The 19,264-nt window shown below is 41.0% G+C and overlaps 1 protein-coding gene across 1 annotated transcript in view; it reads left to right on the forward strand.

The window, feature by feature from the left end:
- The window catches only part of GPM6A (glycoprotein M6A), a 155,327-nt gene that overhangs the window by 116,208 nt on the left and 19,855 nt on the right, over positions 1-19,264 (forward strand). Inside the window, exon 3 of the mRNA XM_044225706.1 lies at positions 9,477-9,633. Coding sequence (XP_044081641.1) covers positions 9,477-9,633 — 157 coding nt within the window. The remainder of the gene's footprint in view (positions 1-9,476; positions 9,634-19,264) is intronic.

The raw sequence follows: 19,264 nt of genomic DNA on the forward strand, positions 1-19,264 counted from the left end.
TTTAGGTTTATAGACACACATAGGCTAAAAGTAAAGCATGAAGAAAGATACTCCATGCAAATGATTACCGAGAGAAGGGAGGGATGCCCATACTTCTATCAGTCAAAACAGACTTTAAGTCAGAACCTGTCAAAAGAAACAAAGACATTATATAATGATAAGTGGGTCAGTTCCCCAACAATATATATGCATGCAACATCAGAGCACCCAAATATATGAAGCAAATACTGACAGACCTGAAGGGAGAAATAGACAGCATCCCAGTAACAATAGAGGGATTCAGTATTCTACTTTCTGTACTGGACAGAACAACCAGACAGAAGATGAATAAAGAAACAGAAGACTTAAACAATACTGTAGAACAAATGGGTCTAACAGACTTATCTAGAACATTCTATCCAACAGTGGCAAAATACACGTTCTTCTTGAGTGCTCATGGAACATCATCCAGGATCGATCCCATGTTAGGTCACAAAACAAGTTTTAGCAAATTTAAGGGACCTGTATCCATATTGATATCACCTCATTAACAATAGAATCAAGAAGAATAAAATACTCAGGAATAAACTTAACCTACGTGATGAAGTAATTTAAAGAAGCCACAAATAAATGTAATGACATCTCATCTTCGTAGATTGGAAGATATAATATTGTTAAACTGCCCATACTACCCAAAGTGATCCACAGACCCGATCAAAATCCAGATAGAATTTGTTACAGAAATAGATAGGGTAATTCTAAAATTCAGAGAGAGTCACAAAGGACCCCAAATAACCAGAACGATCTTGAGAAAGATGAAGAAAGCTGGAAGGTTCACACTTACAAGGCTACAGTAATCAAAACAGGGTGGTAGTGGGGCGCCTGGCTGGCTCTGTCGATTAAGTAACTGCCTTTGACTTAGGTCGCTATCCCAGAGTAAATCGAGTCCCTTGTTGGACTCCCTGCTCTGAGGGGAGCCTGCTTCTCCCTGTCCTTCTACCTACCGCTCCCCTTGCTTGTGCATACGTGCTCTTTGTCTTTCAAATAAATAAATAAAATCTTAAAAAAAAAAAAGAAAATACTATAGTAGTGACATAAGAGACATACGGACTAATGGAACAGAAGAGAGAACACAGAAAGGAAACCTTGTACAGGCAAAATGATTCAAACAAGGGTGCCAGAACACAGTGGGGGAAAGGGTAATCTCTTCAATAAAGGGTACGGGGGGGGGGGAATTTGGATATTCACTCGCACAACAATGATACTGGGCCTTTACCTTACACTGTAGACAAAAATCAGTTCAAAGTACATGAAAGAACTAAATGTAAGACCTAAAATTATAAAACTCCTAGAAGAAAATGGGGGGGGTACTTCATAATATTGGCATTGGGAATGATTTCTTGGACATGGCACCAGAGCACAAGCAACAAAAGCAAAAATAGGCAAATGAGACTATAAATTAAAAGCTTCTATGCAGCAAAGGAAATACTTAATAGGGTAGAAAGGCAACCCGCAGAATAGGAGAAATTATTTGCAAGCCATACCTCTAATAAGGGGTTAATAGCAAACTATATATGAACCCCTACAACTCAATAGCAAAAAACAAATAACCTGACCTAAAATGGACAAAGGACTTCAATCCACATTTCTCCCAAAGAAGACATACAAATGGCCAACAGGTATATGAAAAGATGCTCAACATTACTCGTCATCCAGGAAATGTCAGTCAAAACCACAATGAGCTATCACCTCACAACAGACAGGACGACCATTATGTAAAAAACAAACAAAACAAAGAATGATCCAGCAATCCCACGGCCAGTTACTTATCCAAAGGACTGGAAATCAAGATTTCAAAGAGAGATTTGCATTCCCATGTTGGCTGCAGCATTATTTGCAATAGCCAACATGTGGATGCTATCTAAATGTCCATCCACAGATGAATGGGTAAAGAAGAGGAGGTTTATACACAGAATGGAACATCATTAAGCCATAAAATAGAAAAAAAATTCCTTTATGTGCTCCAACATGGATGAACTTGGAAGACATCATGCTGAACGGTAAGTCCATCACAGAAGGACAAACATGGCATGGTTCCACTTACGTGAGGTACCTAAAGTAGTCACACTCAGAGAAACAGAAAGTAGGATGGTGTTGGCCAAGGGCTGGGGAGAAGAACGGGAGGCTGCTGTCCACGGGGTTTAGACTTTCGGTTACGCAAGACAAAAAGGTTCAGAGCACCTGCTGTGCGACACCATGCTGACGGCTAATACTGTGCTGTACGCTTAACTGAAGAGGAGAGATCTCGTGTCATGTGTTTTTTGCCTCAATAACAACTAATAAAACATGGATATTCTTCATCACAACTCTGAAGATTCCAAAACAGCTTCAAGTAGTCTCTAAAAGTCCTGATTTTTTTTAACTGAAGTTGGATAGGATTTGCATATCTGTCTAACTCTGAGCTGGGAAATCACTCACCTCCCACTCTGTAATACACTAGTTTAGGTGTTTAGGAAGAAGCAGCCATTTCCTGACTTTGAGAAGAGGTGTCCTACGTACTAGCAGCTTGTTTGCATTCCTGTCAAACTGCCATATTCGAATAGTCTGTAACATTCTCGTGCATTAGACGATACCCACATCAGTCTAAAAGAGTCCTTACAGATGAGAAGTACTAAAGAAGTAAAGAAATAGAGTGACTGTATGAGTTTCTTGGGTCTGGCATAACAAGCTTGATGGCTTTGAACTACACGATGTTACTCTCTCACGGTTGGGGAGACCGGAAGTGCAAAGCCAGGGCTGAGCAGAGCTGTGCTCCCTCCTGAGGGAAGATGCTGCTCCTTGCCTCTTCCAGGCTCGCTGGCTGCAGGCGTTCCTTGATTTGAGGCCCCGTTGCTCAAATATCTGCCTCCATCTTCGCTGTACCTTCTCCTTTTCTGAGTGTCTCTCTCAAAACTCCCTCTGCCCCTCTCTCATAAAGACATCTGTGACCGGAACATCCGGGTGACTCAGTGGGTTAAGCCTCTGCCTTCAGCTCAGGTCCTGATCCCGGGGTCCTGGGATCGATCCCCACATTGGACTCCCTGCTCAGCAAGAAGCCTGCTTCTCCCTGTCCCACTCCCCCTGCTTGTGTTCCCTCTCTCACTGTGTCTCTCTCTGTCAAATAGATAAATAAAATCTTTTTAAAAAGGAAAAAAAAAAAGATACCTCTGATTGCCTTTAGGGCCCACCTGAGTATTCCAGAATAAACTTCTTCTCCCGAGGTCTTTAACTTCTCACCATGCACACCAGAGAAGGTAAAATTCACGCCTTGAAGTAATATTCAGAGGCTTCAGGGATTAGGAAGTGAATATATTAGGAGGGAAGCACCTTTTTATTTATTTTTTTTAAGATTTTATTTATTTATTTGATAGACATCACAAGCAGGCAGAGAAGCAGGCAGAGAGAGAAGGAAGCAGGCTCCCTGCCAAGCAGAGAGCCTGATGCGGGGCTTGATCGCAGGACTCTGGGATCATGACCTGAGCCGAAGGCAGAGGCTTTAACCCACTGAGCCACCCAGGCACCCTGGGAAGCACCTTTTTAGCCTACCACATTCAACAGTGTTCTTTTTTGCTCTTGGAACAGTTGCTACCTTTAAAAGCTTCTTCTAAGTATGAAAATATTAAAAAACGTCTAGCAATATATGAGCACAGTAAATATGCCTATATTGTTCTTTCTGGAGGCACACTTTTTTTTTTTTTTACATTTGCTTAGCTCTTTATTTCTTTTTAAGTTTTTATTTAAATTCCAGTTCATTGACATACAGTGTAATATTAGTTTCAGGTGTACAGTATAGCGATTCAACTCTTCCTTACAATACCCAGTGCTCACCACAATGTGTACTCTTAATTCCTCCGAAGGTGGACTTTTTGATAAATGATTTAGGACACCTGGATAACATTTTCTTTATTTTTTTTTTTACTTTTTATTGCTTTTACTTTTGAACTTCTTATCTTTGTAAGTAATATATGAATACCTTGAGTTTTATCCAGGCAGATCCCTGACATCATATCATGTCACCCCAAAATGCCCCAATATATGTCTCCAGAAGAGGACTTTAAGGAATTAGTATACAAATAATGCTATTATAACAATGGACAAAATTGACAACACCATTTCACTCTTTGATATCTTAATTAATATGTACCTATAAGATACGGCAGCTGCTAACCTCCTCATCCCCTGGAGAGGTGCACGTCTGAGAGTTTTTCAGTATTATAGCCATTTTGAAAAAGATAAAATTAGATCCAATTCTTCCTCTACCCAAAGAATAAACAGCAATGTGATCAGAAGTCTAAGTAATAAAATGCTAGGATATATGTGCTAAAAGAAAACATAGTTCCAATATAACCTGGGTATAAATCAAGGCTTACAACTGTGAAGTCCCAGTGTATCCAAAGAGAAGACAGGTAACTCTGACAACATTGAAGTTTTTGTTTTTTAAGTGACATAGCAAAATGCCACAGGCAAAGTCAAAAGACAGATGCCAAACTAGGAGAAAATATTAGCAGCATATGTTATAGATAAAAGCCAAATATCCCTAATATGCAAATCTTATACATAAGAGGGCATGAATCTTATAGATAAGTGGGCAAAAGACATGACAATTCACAAAAAGATAAATGTTGCCTATGGTCATAGAAAAAGATGTTCCAATTCACTCTTACTAAGATAAATACAGCAAAACTACCATACCAGTTATTACCCATTGGTTCGCAATAATTCAAATCGTGACAGTATAGTGTTTTGTTGAGACTCTGGAGAAAGAGCCTCATACATCGCCGTTGGGGATGCAGAAATGGTACAACCCTTACAGAGAGGAATTTGGCAGTTTCTGACAAAGCCACATGCCTTCACTTGTCAACTCTTCAGTCCTTCTACCCTAAGTATACACTATCAGTTATTTTAATGCATTTGTGCAAGATTATTCATTGCAGTGTTATCAGTAATTGCAAAATATTGATAACTACATATGCACACATAGAATATGGGGTAAATAAATACATATATACACTAGGCTACCATGCAGCTGTTGAAAAGAATGAGGAAGGTCTCTGTGAGCTGATACAGAGTGATTTTAAGGATATTATTGATTGATAAAAGCTAAGTGCAAAAGAGCATGTGTATATGCTACCTTCCATGTAAAAGTGAAAGGAAAACATAAATATGTACACACACATACACATATGCTTGACTTCACATAAAAAAAAACACACATACAGGAAGGATAGCAAGGGAGCAGGGAACAAAGAACGGGGTGGAAGGGGTAGGGAAGGTCATGACCCTTCTCTGGAGTATCTTTTTATACAGATTTGACTCTTGGCAGCCTGTTAATGATATCTTATATGTTCAAAGTGAGATTAAGTGGATGTGGATGGGATGGAGAACCTAACAAAGCAAATAGATCCCCACTGCATTTCAATGAATCTCATAAGCGCAATGAAGGGAAGAAAGGAGAATGAGTTAATCCAAGTAATTTGGAGACCCATATTTGACTACATACTTTTAGTTTTGAGTGAAAGGGTAGGGGGTTACAAACATCCTAAATTCTTTTTAAGTAGGTTTGATTTTTGTAATACTTTGGATGAAGTATTGGTATATTTATTATGAATTGAACCAAAGAATGTGTTATTCTTCAGAATTAGAATTTTCAGTAAGGAAGAAAGTCATACAAATACACAGTGGGGGAAGGCAACAAAAAAACCCTGTGGGAATCAGTTGGATTTCGAAATATCACTATGAACTTGAGATTTCTAAAATTCGTGTGTGTCCGATATGCAGATATATGTGCATATATACATAGATACATGAATGTATGTGTTTATGTCACTGTATATATGAATGTGTGTGTATAAATGCATGTATTTCCTTTTTTTAAGGTTTTATTTATTTATTTGACAGAGAGAGAGAGAGATCATAAGTAGGCAGAGAAGCAGGCAGAGAGAGAGGGAAGCAGGCTCCCTTCTGAGCAGAGAACCTGATGTGGGGCTCAATCCCAGGAACCTGGGATCATGACCTGAGCCAAAGGCAGAGGCTTTAACCCACTGAGCCTCTCAGGCACCCCTCAGTGCATGTGTTTCCTGTCTTGGTACACTGAAAAGACCGAGAGGCAAAGATACCACAGCAGCAATGAGTATCCCTGTCTTGGTCTCCAGTACTACCACTCATTAAAAAAACCCAAGCTTCAGATGTCCATCAACAGATGAATAGATAAAGAAAATTTGGCACATTTATACAATGGACTATTATGCAGCCATCAAAAAATGAAATCTCGCCATTTGCAATGACTTGGATAGAACTAGGGGGTATTATGCTAAGCAACATAAGTCAATCAGAGAAAGATAATTATCATATGATCTCACCATATGTGGAATTTAAGGAACAAAACAGAGAATCATAGGGGAAGGGCGGGGAAAAAAATGAAGCAAGATGAAACCAGAGAGGGAGACAAACCATAAGAGACTTTTAATCGTAGCAAAGAAACTGAGGGTTGCTAGAGGGGAGGGTTATGTGTTATAATGAGCGCTGCATATTCTATAAGACTGATGAATCACACACTGTACCCTGAAACAAATAATACTTTATATGTTAATTAATTGAATTTGAATTAAAAAATTAAAAACAACAACAACAACAACAAAATATATATATATATATATAATAAAAAGGAACCAAGGCTTGGCAAAGAGATACCTAATTTGGGGATCGAGTGAGGAATGTACAGAGGGAGGCTTGGTCCTCTTGCACTGTGAGAAAGTAAGGAATACGTTTCAAAAAATGATGGGCACGTATCCCAAGGACATGGGAGCCGCTTTGGAGATGCCCACTGGCCAAGGCTAGAACAATTTGAGCACCAAAATAATTAAGTAGAATAGTGGCTATACACTTTCAGAGAAAAAAGCAGACCTCTTTAGTCCATATCGTGGATAGACAAACAAAAAAATAATAAAAAGGGGGAAAGGGAGGGCTCTTGCTTATGTCAGAGTATCTAGTGCCAACTGGTAAACGTGAATGAGTCCTGCAGTTAGATAATGAGCCTTTTGTTAATGCGGTAGGAAGATTGGATTAGTCAAGACCCATCAAGGACTGCTCACACTGGCAGGAAGTTTTAATGAAGAACAGGCTGTTTGCTTGGTCCGTAAGTGTCTCTTCACAGATCACTTGTTAGTTCCAAGGGAGACAGTAGCACTTGCACAGCACAGAAATTAGACGTCATCGGGGCGAGATGATCCAAGTCAGCATCACCACTGAGGGGCAGATGCACAGAAAATCACCTTTATTATATTCTAGCCATGAATGAGTCATCTGAATCTAATCATGAGGAAACATCAGACAAACTCAAAAGGAAGAACATTCTATCTAATAAGGAGAGAGCGGGATTATACCCCTCAACAGGGTCAGTTTCATAAAGACAGAGGCTGTGGATGTGGTTTAAAGAAAGTAAAGACAGGTGGCCAGTAAAGGCAGTGCTTACCCCCAGGCTGAATCCCACATTGGGAGACAAGATGCCATAAAGTTTATCACTGGGTCGACCCAGTTGGTAAAACTGGACTGCAATAGTAGATTTGACACAAGGATTATATCCATGTTAGATTCCCTGAAGTCAAAAACGATACTGTGGAGAATTTCTCTATGTTCAGATGTAGTTCTCCAGAGACAGGGAGAAACACAAGAAAACAATGAAGTAAATAAGGTAAGATATTATAAAATAGATAAAGGATGTATGGTTTTCCTTCCTACTGTTTATTTTCTGTGACTTCTTTTATAGAAAGAAACTATTTCTAAATAAAAATTTAAATACATTTGAAAACACATCATGTTAACCTGAAAGTTTTATGGAGAAGCCCATTGAGCCAAATTCTTCAATTCCCACCTATAAGTTGAAATCCTCAGATTCTTTCACATGCCTGATAAGCTTACATGTTCACATCATCTACCTCATTGCCCTCGACGAGTAAAGTTGTGCACTATTTGGATTTTCAGACGGTGAGAATCAGTCACTAAACAATTGCCCTGGTACGGTGAATGTTAACAGCCTCTTCTTATTTTTTTTTAAATTTATTTATTTGACAGATCACAAGCGGGCAGAGAGGCAGGCAGAGACAGAGAGAGGGGGAAGCAGGCTCCCCGCTGAGCAGAGAGCCCCATGCGGGGCTTGATCCCAGAACCCTGAGATCATGACCCAAGCTGAAGGCAGAGGCTTAACCCACTGAGCCACCCAGGCGCCCTTCTTCTTATTCTTTTTATATGCAGCAGATTTATGTATGCTCATCCCTGTAGTCTTTTAAAAATATTGTCATAGCATCAAGAGTTTCTAAATCTCCATCAGCGTGATCAAGCTTTCTAATGTCTCATTTGTCCCCTTGTAAACAGTCAGCAGGATATCTCCATCATTTGCCTCTACCCTATCTACTCCATTCAAACTCTATTAATGAGAGGAAAGAGAAAAAAAAATAAACTTGACAATAAGAAATACAGAGCAGTTTTCTTACTAAGGGATGTCAAGACTGTTAAGACAGAATGTGAGCTAACATATATGCCTCTCTACATACCATGGCTACACAGGTAGCTTGCTTTCTAGAAGTAGGAAGATGGTTAATTTACAGTTTTTCATTCCAAAGGGCCTTGGGGTTAATAGCTAAAATAACAGAAACATCCATCTGCAATTTATACATGATACATGTATCTCCCCCCCCCACACACACACACCTTTAAATACGTGGGCAGTGAATTGTGAGAAAGGAAAGCATACCTTCCCATTCCTCCATGGTATTATGCCCCAACTGGGCTCAGGCCCAATTCCATATCTGAATTCTGAATCCATTCGTAGTTCTGCCTAAAAGGCTCGATTTTTCAAAATTATAACTTTTCTTTAAAACATAATATTTTCATTATTAACATTATTATCAGCAGAAAATATTAGCAGTTGTTTACAGTAAGTATGGAGTAAAACATAATTACAATGGGCTCTAAGAAGAAAAATACGAGGTGGTCATTTTATTGAAAATGGATTCATCATTAACCATGAAGTTTTCTTCCCCTTTTGTTATCAAAACTCACTAGTAGATACATAAATCTTTTATTTCACACTTTGTCAGAATTGGAGAAGTTATCTGGTGATCATCCTATTTCTCCGCTGGATTTCAGCAGACTCCTTTAGCAGTGTGACTCAGTGCTTACCCAGGACTGCCTTCACATGAACCAGGGAAGGGGAGGCTGGAAGGGAAGAGGGGAAAATGAAGGTGAAAAGCGCTGTCAGCAAATACTAGAAGATGCAGAACAAAACATATATACAAACATTAGGCCCATGGAGCAAAAATGTTTTTAAACCCAGCCTCCCTTACGGACATAAATATTCTGTAGCTGTCATTCTGAAGGAGCCCTGGGCACGTGAGAATCAATTGCCGCCAATCAGGCGGGAAGAGTTATTGAAATAAATCCTTTTGTCTCCTCTCCCCCAGGATTGACATCTTCAAGTACGTGATCTACGGCATCGCAGCTGCCTTCTTTGTGTACGGCATTCTGCTGATGGTGGAAGGTTTCTTCACCACCGGTGCCATCAAAGATCTCTATGGGGATTTCAAAATCACCACTTGCGGCAGATGCGTGAGCGCCTGGGTATGTTATTTGTCGGTGTTCAGGGTTGAATGTGGGTTTGTGTCAATAGCATACAGGTGTTTGTATTCATCTGCCAAGAACGAAAGACTTTTTTTTTTTTTATCACAGTAACATTCCCTCTTGTGATGGCGATCTAAAATCTTAAAAATGTTATTTTCTAAATTAAGATTATTCCATGTGAAAATTCAGCTGCAAATTCTCAAATCATAGGCAACATAACTGGTTTTTGTTTTAGAGTCAGCAAAACAAAGGAGATTGATTTGTGACTTTTTTTTCCCCCAAATGGCTTTGGGGTTCCCATACAATATTTAGAATAACAGAAGAAAATCCATCTGCAATTAGGGACAATATATGTGTCTCTTCTCCTTAAATATATGCCTTTGCATTTTACTGTAAACTTGAGAGAACTGTACTATGTAATTTCTGTTTAATATGACATAAGGTAAAAGTTATAATGTTATATTAAATTATCTTTTAAATCCTTACTGATATGATAGTTAATGGTAAATCAAACTTCCAGTCCTATTCTAGAGCTAATGCAGTGCAGACAATGCATGTGTAGCTGTTAAGTACAAAAGCAGTTTAAAAATTAAGGGTGATACAGTTGAAAGTACTTTTGCATTTTTATGCAGAATGATTTTCCTATAAAGAAATGTTGAAACTCCCATCGTCGACTAACAGGTTTCTCTTCCTTTTTCAGTATTCTATAGGAACGTTTACATACCTTTTATATTAAGTGAAAGGTCTCTAATAAGGAATGAAATAGTTTATTTCGGTCTTACAGGAAAGTTTGAAAATAGCTATTACCCACCAAACTTTTGTTGGTAAAACCGAAGCTTTACCAGCTGCTAGCAAGTTCTGTCATGGTGCTTAGTGTCAGAGGTGATAATCATCTGAAAATACTTGGCCCAGTGTTATGGGAACCTGGAGTTGTCTCTGGAATCATTGCTTGTAAGACTTACTTCTTTCCCCGAGTGATGCTTACTGTAGTAGCTAAGTCTTTAGGACTAGTAATATTAAATTACAGATCTGAAGGAAGGTAAGTTAAAGGTCTTTGATTCATTTCAAAAAAATAAAATAATGACTATTCTGTGAGCCAGTTGTCAGTGATAACTCCGCAATTTCTCTATTAAGAAAGCAAGTTGTGGGCGCCTGGGTGGCTCAGTGGGTTAAGTCGCTGCCTTAGGCTCGGGTCATGATCTCAGGGTCCTGGGATCGAGCCCTGCATCGGGCGCCTCTGCTCAGCAGGGAGCCTGCTTCCTCCTCTCTCTCTGCCTGCTTCTCTGCCTACTTGTGATCTCTGTCTGTCAAATAAATAAATAAAATCTTAAAAAAAAAAAAAAAGAAGAAAGCAAGTTGTGAGGGGCCCCTGGGTGGCTCAGAGGGTGAGCGTCTGGCTTCGGCTCAGGTCATGATCTCGGGGTCCCTGCATCAGGCTCTCTGCTCAGCGGTGTGGCTTCTCTCTCTGTACCTCAGCCATTCCCTCCACTTGTGCTCTCTTTCTCTCTCTTTAGCTCTCTGTCATGTAAATAAATAAAATCTTGATTTGAGGTTCATTTATATTCTGCCAAGAGCGTACAGTGATTTCAACTAACCATAGGCTTTCCCTCTGGTTGGGGCAGTATCGCTATAACACCATGTGTGTGTCTGAGCGTGCCCCTAACTCCTCTGGAGCAGTTAACTCATTTACAGCATGAGGTACTAGATCATCCCTAAAGCTCCTTCCAGCTTAGAGAGTCCATGATTCTAAAACACGATTCAAATAGTAGAGAAAAAGGAACTATGCAAGCACGTTTTTACCCCAGGGGAGCAACCCTGTGCAGGAAGACTGTGGTTGCTTCTGCTGCTGCACTGAGAATCTTAAACTCAACGCCGAAGTCAAACATGGCAGAAGAAAATGGACCTCTACTGCACAGTTAGTAATTGTCTGCTTACCCTTCAAACATCCCAAGGATATTTCAAATAAGAACGTTTAAAGCGCAAACCTGAGCCCCCTCCATTCTGTAACAGTAACAAGTGTTCGTCAGTCCCTCCCAGCAGACCAGAAGGCCGGCAGCAGCTGCGTGGGGTCCTCCAGAGGCCATACAGGAGGGAGCCAGGCCCCTGAGACACCCCGCCCACTCCTTGAGTACCCGCTTGGCCGCCTGGGAATGAGCGGAACCCCGCAGACCGCTGGAGTAGCGGGGGCCCAGCTCCGCTGCCTGGAAGCACCGGATGGTGGGACCTGTGACCCTCTCTCCGCACAGCACACCCGCCTCGCTGGACCCGCTGGGCTTGCGGTCACAGGGAACGGGGAGGGCAGCCCAGTCACCCTGTCGACCTACGCATCTTCCCTGTTCTCTACATCCCCTCTGCTGCTTTCTTTTCATTTGTAGGTCGATTACACCTCACAGTCTACCCTGTGTTCTATGAGTCACCTGTTAGCCTGCATTATCGATCTTCCTTCACGTTAAAAATGTCCTGTTGATGCCACATCAATGCATTTCTTAGAATACTGGATAGTATTAAAAGGTGGAATACTTGTGGATGTTTGTTTCGTTTGGTTTGGTTTAGTTTGGTTTGCTTTTTTTGCAACAAGTGTATGAAGTGAAAAGCTTCCAGAATTAATAGTAAAAGAAACTTGTTATTCTAGCCCCGTTCCTCTACGTTTTCTAAAAAGTAAAATGGTTACTAATGGAATCTACATCAGTACAAATGCTGTTAATGTTAAAGCAGTATTTTATCACTGAAGAGAGGATACTAATCAATACTCTTTTTTTTTTTCCATTTTATTTTATTTTATTTCTTTTCGGTGTTCCAGCTTTCATTGTTAATGCACCACACTCAGTGCTCCATGCAATACGTGCCCTCCATAATACCCACCACCAGGCTCACCCAACCCCCCACCCCCCACCCCTCCAAAACCCTCAGATTGTTTCTCAGAGTCCACAGTCTCTCATGGCTCATCTCCCCCTCCGATTTCCCCCAACTCCCTTCTCCTCTCCGTCTCCCCATGTCCTCCATGCTATTCCTTATGCTCCACAAGTAAGTGAAACCATATGATAATTGACTCTCTCTGCTTGACTTATTTCACTCAGCATAACCTCTTCCAGTCCCGTCCATGTTGCTACAAAAGTTGAGTATTCATCCTTTCTGATGGAGGCATAATACTCCATAGTGTATATGGACCACATCTTCCTTATCCATTCATCCATTGAAGGGCATCTCACCTCTTCCCACAGTCTGGCGACTTGGCCATGAGGTCGCCATGAACATTGGGGTACAGACAGCCCTTCTTTTCAATACATCAGTATCTTTGGGGTAAACACCCAGTAGTGCAATTGCAGGGTCGCAGGGAAGCTCTACTTTTAATTTCTTAAGGAATCTCCACACTGTTTTCTTAATGAATGCTCTTGAAAGCACAACTTGATCTGCATTATGGGTTTCCTCTTACACAATATCAAGACCAATTCAAGTTCATTTCAAAATTTTAAATGCGATCCTTCGAAACCCTATATGTGAGGCACATAAAACGTAAAAGTACAGTATTAACCTTAGTGTTAGGGTAGCATGTGAAAAGTTATTAAAATACTTGAAGTAACAAAATTTACTTAAATATTAAATGGCACCAGGCTGAGTATGAGTCAACACATGTTATTTGATACATTAAACCTGAACTAAATAAGTTTAGTGAATATAGAAATATTTATTTTCTTTTTTTAATCTTTTTTTTTTTAAAGATTTTATTTATTTATTTGAGAGAGAGAGACAGTGAGAGAGAGCATGAGCGAGGAGAAGGTCAGAGAGCAAAGCAGACTCCCCATGGAGCTGGGAGCCTGATGTGGGACTCGATCCCGGGACTCCAGGATCACGCCCTGAGCCGGAGGCAGTCGTCCAACCAACTGAGCCACCCAGGCGTCCCTTTAATCTTTTTTTTAAAGATTGTATTTATTTATTTGACAGACAGAGATCACAGGTAGGCAGAGAGGCAGGCAGAGAGAGAGGGAAGAGGAAGCAGGTTCCCCAGTGAGCAGGGAGCCTGATGCAGGGCTTGATCCCAGAACTCTGGGATCATGACCTGAGCTGAAGGCAGAGGCTTTAACCCACTGAGCCACCCAGGTGCCCCATAGAAATATTTATTTTCTTTGAATTTCATCTCCATTAAATATTAAGCTAAAAAGTATATTTATTCAGTTGCAGCTGGGGAGGCATTCAGTGTCTCACATTTTGAAATGTGGAAGTATGTATTGCGTCATCACTAAGTGTTCTCATTTCCCAGAATTTCCTAATTACCATTATGACACCAACATGGATCTCAGAATCTCTCTATGCTTTTTTTTAAAAAGATTTTATTTATTTATCTGACAGAGAGAGAGATCACAAGTACGCAGAGAGGCAGGCAGAGAGAGAGCGGGGAGAGGCAGGCTCCCCGCTGAGCAGAGAGCCCGATGCGGGGCTCGACCCAGGACCCTGAGATCATGACCTGAGCCAAAGGCAGAGGCTTAACCCACTGAGCCACCCAGGTGCCCGGACACTTTAGATTTTTAAGCCCAACAGCTTTGAAGTAATAGAATTCTTAATGTACTGGTCTCTGTAGAAATTCCTACGTTTGTTTTTCATAAATCTACCAGCTCTAGACTCAAATAAAACAAGAAAAACTTTAGAAAATATGGGTATTCGTTTCCGAGGGCTTGCCGTATCAGAGGTACCACAATGAATGACTTCAACAGTGGAAATTTATTGTCTCACATTTCTGGAAGCCAGAAGTCCCAGGTCAGGGTATTGGGAGGATTGGTCCCTTCGGAGGCCACAACGGGAGAATCTGTTCCTCTAGCCTTGGTGTGTTGTTGCCATCTCTGGCATCCCAGGCTTCTAGAAGCCTCGGCCCCAAAATTGCCCTCATCTTCTCATGGTGTCCTCCCTCAATGCTTGTCTGAGCTCAGCCTTCCCTATCTCCAGGACTCCTGTTGTATTGGATTAGGGCTATAATTTTTTAGTTTTCTTACCTCCTGTAAAAACCCTGTGTCCAAATAAACTCACATTATGAGGTACTGGGGAGTGGGACTTCATCAAATGAATTTTGAAGAAAAATAACATTAAGCTCACAACAGCACGCTGCATACAATGTTTAAAGCAGCAAAATTAAGCAGTAACTATTGTTAATCTCATTTTACAGGTGACAAAACGTTTTCTATTTATTTACTTTTAAACACCTTTCTAGTTAGCCTCCAATGCTTTTATATTTTTGACCACAGCATTTCAGATGCATGTCTGTAAGACTTACTCTCTGTAATTACTTTTAAATCTATTCAGTATGTCATAAGTCATAGTTCATTTTCATGGTGTATAGTCCAGTTTTAATAAGTGCAGTAATAATAATGGGAAGCGTTTGTTCGGTGCTATCAGCGCAGGTTGCTGTACAGTGCACTTCACGAAATACTAGCCATGTCATGCCCCCGACAACTGTGTGGAGTAGAAGCATGGATCACTCGCATTTCCCAGCCGTGGAAACCACCACCTGAAGATCAGTGACTTACCTGGCACGCAGTCCTGTCACTAACCTCCTGACCCCTCCTGATCAGGATTTGCCTTGTCATTTTATGGTGCATTGGGTGCATGAAATCCCTAATTTCATGGGATAATTACCTGTTCGGGAGGTCTTTTTTAACTCATCAGCCCGCTCTCTGTTCTACATTTGGGAAGATCATTCACTGATAATTAGAAATCCTTCTTTGCAGCGATGCACTCATTTTAACCTTTGCTTTTATCCGTGATTGTGAAGCATCTCTTTTTAACAATACAAGGATGCTTCGTGGACCTCAGAAGATCTCCACACTGTAAGATACTTTTCTATTTTGATGACTGCCTGTCAAGAGTCTTAAGGTGACTTTCTAAGTGAAATTATCATCAAGGAACTCTTCATTCTAGTCTCTCTCTAAAATGCAGTGTCTTTTGAAATTAAATTTAAGAAAAAAATAACATTTTTGATCCAAGATTTGCCAAGCCAAAGTTCCTACAGTAAGGCCTATGTTCTCCAGGCTACAGCTAACTGAGAGAAGGCAAGGTCATTTTTTTTTTTTTTTTTTAAGATTGTAACAGTACACTGTCACACTGGTTTCTCATTAGGAGGGAAAACAAAAACCGCCTTGGGCATAGTGGTGATATCTGGAAATAATGTGCTAAAAAGCACCGCATTGAGGAAGAAGGAACCAGGGTTTTATTTGCCACATGTGTCCGAAGCAGCTCCCATGCAGGGTTTCAGTCCCAAACTGTAAATACTGGGAAAGGAGACAAGTCCCAGCCTTTTCAGATACTAATGATAGTATCACATCAATTATGGGAAAAAAGAAGATAAACCTCATTCTTTTCAGATGTTGAGCATACAAGTTGACAGAAAATTTCAGTTAGCCTCATAAAATGACAGTGACGAAACAAGAGCACCTGTTGTGAAATGTAAGAGCTTCTCGTGTTAGATTTTTAAATGCAAGACACTCTGGCCACCAGAAATGAAATTATTTTTTAAATGGGTTCCATTGATGTTAATGTGCCGAAGATTTCCATACACGTAATAGTTATTTAAATAGGCCACTAGGCTAGGGATGAAATAATCGTCATGACTTAAAAGTGATCTTTTAAAGTATTGTTTGGGTAATGGACCCCTCTCTTTTCCAACAAGAACTTTGTGCCCACAATGCTGGAATAATCTGGATGCAAAAGATACTTGTTTTTATATTTATTTTTAGGATAAAAGCAAAAGCTATGTATTTTATGACTTTGCCCTTAAATCAGTAATATTATTCAGACAAAACATGCTTCGTCACGTTTTTTGAGACTTCAGTTTCTTTCCCTATTTTTCTCGTTTTGAGATTAACTTCTGTAGTTTATGTTGCTTTGTGGGGAAACTAAGTACATTAAGGATATAAAAATGTAAATGTTCACTGAGGAATTACGACACTTAGCGTTATTATATGGGGATCCTTGGTCAAAAAAAACCATTTCTCACACACTGGCTATATAGTTGATATTAAAACAGCATTCACTGAAAGAAAGTGTACTCTCTAGTAATATTTGCAGGAAAAGAATGTATTCAACTAGGCCAGTGATGCTTTTATTTTTAAAATTATTTGATTTTACTTGAATTCTGTTTCGGCTTGAAAAAGGAAAATCTTGGGGCACCTGGGGGGCACACTTGGTTAAGTGTCTGACTCTTGATTTCAGCTCAGCTCATGCTCTTAGGGTGGTGAGATGCAGCCCCACATGGGGCTCCTTCCTCATCAGGGAGTCTGCTTACGATTCTCTCTTTCCCTCTCCCTCTGCCCAAAAAACTGAAAAAATCAAAAATGAAAGTAAAGTCTCTTTCATTTACTATTTTGAGAATTTCTTACATAGACTGAGGTGCCGTGCTGGGCGCTGCTAATGGGAGAAGCTGCAGAACATGCCCCTGCCTCTGGGGAGTTTCCAGTCTAGTTAGAATAATCAGACAACTTGTACACATGCGAAGCATAATGACGAACAGGGACACTTACTGTGTTTGCACAGAGAAAAGGGGAGTAAACTGTGTTGTTGACCAGTATGTACCTGAGGCCTTGTACAGTGCACATCCTTGACACATGGGAAATTTTAATTACTAATGAACTGATCAGTAAAAGTGGCTCTTAATTTGGGTTTGGAAGGATAGAAGGAAGTTCTACGGGCAACCTGGAGGCTGAAAATTAGAACGAAATGTTTAGGATACTGCAATTACCAAGATGTTATATCTGGCAGGTGCAAAATCCTAATAGATTGTAGATTAAGTTCTGAAGGGTTTCCATTTTATTTGTTCAATGAATGAGACCAGTGCAAGGTATTAAAGAAGAAAACATTACTGTTAGCATATTTTAAAATAGACGTTGGTGTTTAGAGAAGTTTTAGGTTCACATCAGAATTGAGTGGGAAGTGCAGAGATTTCCTGTATCCCTCTGGTTCCCACATAGGCACCACTATGCAGATCCCAGAATGACCCATTTGCCACAACCAATGAACCTGAAGATCACAACTGACATCAGTTCACTCCTGGTGTTGCACATTCTGTGGGTGTGGACGAATGTATGCTCCACTATAGCGCCCACAGTTTAGTCTCACTGAAAACCCTCTGCACTCCACCTGGTCATCCCCCCCTCCCCCTAACTCCCGGCAACCACTGATCTTTTTCCTGTCTCAATAGATTTACCTTTTCAAGAACGTCATACAATAGGTAGCCTTATCTGAGTGGCTTTTTTCACTTAGTAATATGCAGTTTTAAGGCTCTCTGTACATCTTTGCATGACCTGATGGTTCATTTCCCTTTGGTACCGAGTGATGGTCCATTGTCCGGACGGACCACAGTCTGTTTATCCATTCACCGACTCAAGGACATCTGCATTGCTTCTAGGTTTTGGCAATGATGAACACAGCTGCTGTACACGTAGCCAGTCATTTTCAGAACAATTTTGTGATCACTGCTTGTGCCTAGGTAGTTTGGGGCCATCATGGTGACAAAGAAGATGATGATGGCTGCATATTTGCAAGCTAGTTTGCATAATAAGTGACATGAGTTTTTTCCACAGCAAACTTTACAGGGCGTGCTTTCTGGAGCCTTCTGAGTTCCGTATTGTTAGCGCTGCTCCGTTTTGCATGTGTGGTGATAGCATGTCCAGGTGTCGATCTGCTTTTCTTCGACTCGGTCTTGTTTTGTGTTAGAATCGTCGTTCTCAACCAGGGGCTGTTTCCCTCACTGAGCGTGTTGAGAAGCGGTGGCTGCGTCACCGGCATCTGGTGGCCTGCAGTTATGCGCAGGACAGGCCCATAACGAGGAATTTGCCGGCCCCCGCTTTCCATGGTGCTGAATTTGAGAAGTCCTGGTTTAGAAATTTGGTTCATATCCAACGCCTCGCGCCTCCACGCGTTTGGCTGACACTGGCCTAAATTTCCGGCAGATCATCCCGACTTCACCTTTTCTTACTTCAGATGCGGTCCCCTGAAGAGCCTAAAGATGGCGGTCAGCGAAGTCCTGACACCCTGTGTACCCCCGAGAGCTTTACTGATTGCAGGAGCGCAGTGGTTCTTCACGCTGGATGCCCGTTAGAATTGCCTGCAGGGTGTTTTTAAACTAGAGGTAGACTCGGGGGCACTTGGGTGGCTCAGCTGCTTAAGCATCCAGCTCTTGATTTCATCTCACATCGTGATCTCCTGGGTCGTGGGATCAAGCCCCACATCAGGCTCTGTGCTCAGCAGGGAGTCTGCTGGACGCTTCTCTCCCTCTGCCCCTCGCCCCACTCGCTTTCTGTCCCTTTCTTTGACTCTTAAATACATAAATAAGCGTTTAAAAATACACAGTTGTAGATGCAGTCTGCATGGGCAGACCTGAGTATCGCTGTCTCTCTCACAGCTGCCAGATGCTCCCCCTGTGTGGCCAGGGTTGAAAAACACTCTCAGAGGTGCTCCCAACTAATGTCTACTGGTCCGCCGTTTTGTCACGGTGCATCTGGGCTCTGAGCGATTTCTGTCTGCCTGGTGACTATAGCTTATGACATGGGATTGCAGATTTTAAAGTTGCTAAGAGAATAGGTCTTAAAAGTTCTCACCGCAAGAAAAAAATTTTGTGACATGTTAGGGTGACAGATGTTACCCAGAC

Source organism: Neovison vison, chromosome 11 (assembly GCF_020171115.1).
Source record: "Neovison vison isolate M4711 chromosome 11, ASM_NN_V1, whole genome shotgun sequence".
Taxonomy (NCBI): Eukaryota; Metazoa; Chordata; class Mammalia; order Carnivora; family Mustelidae; genus Neogale; species Neogale vison.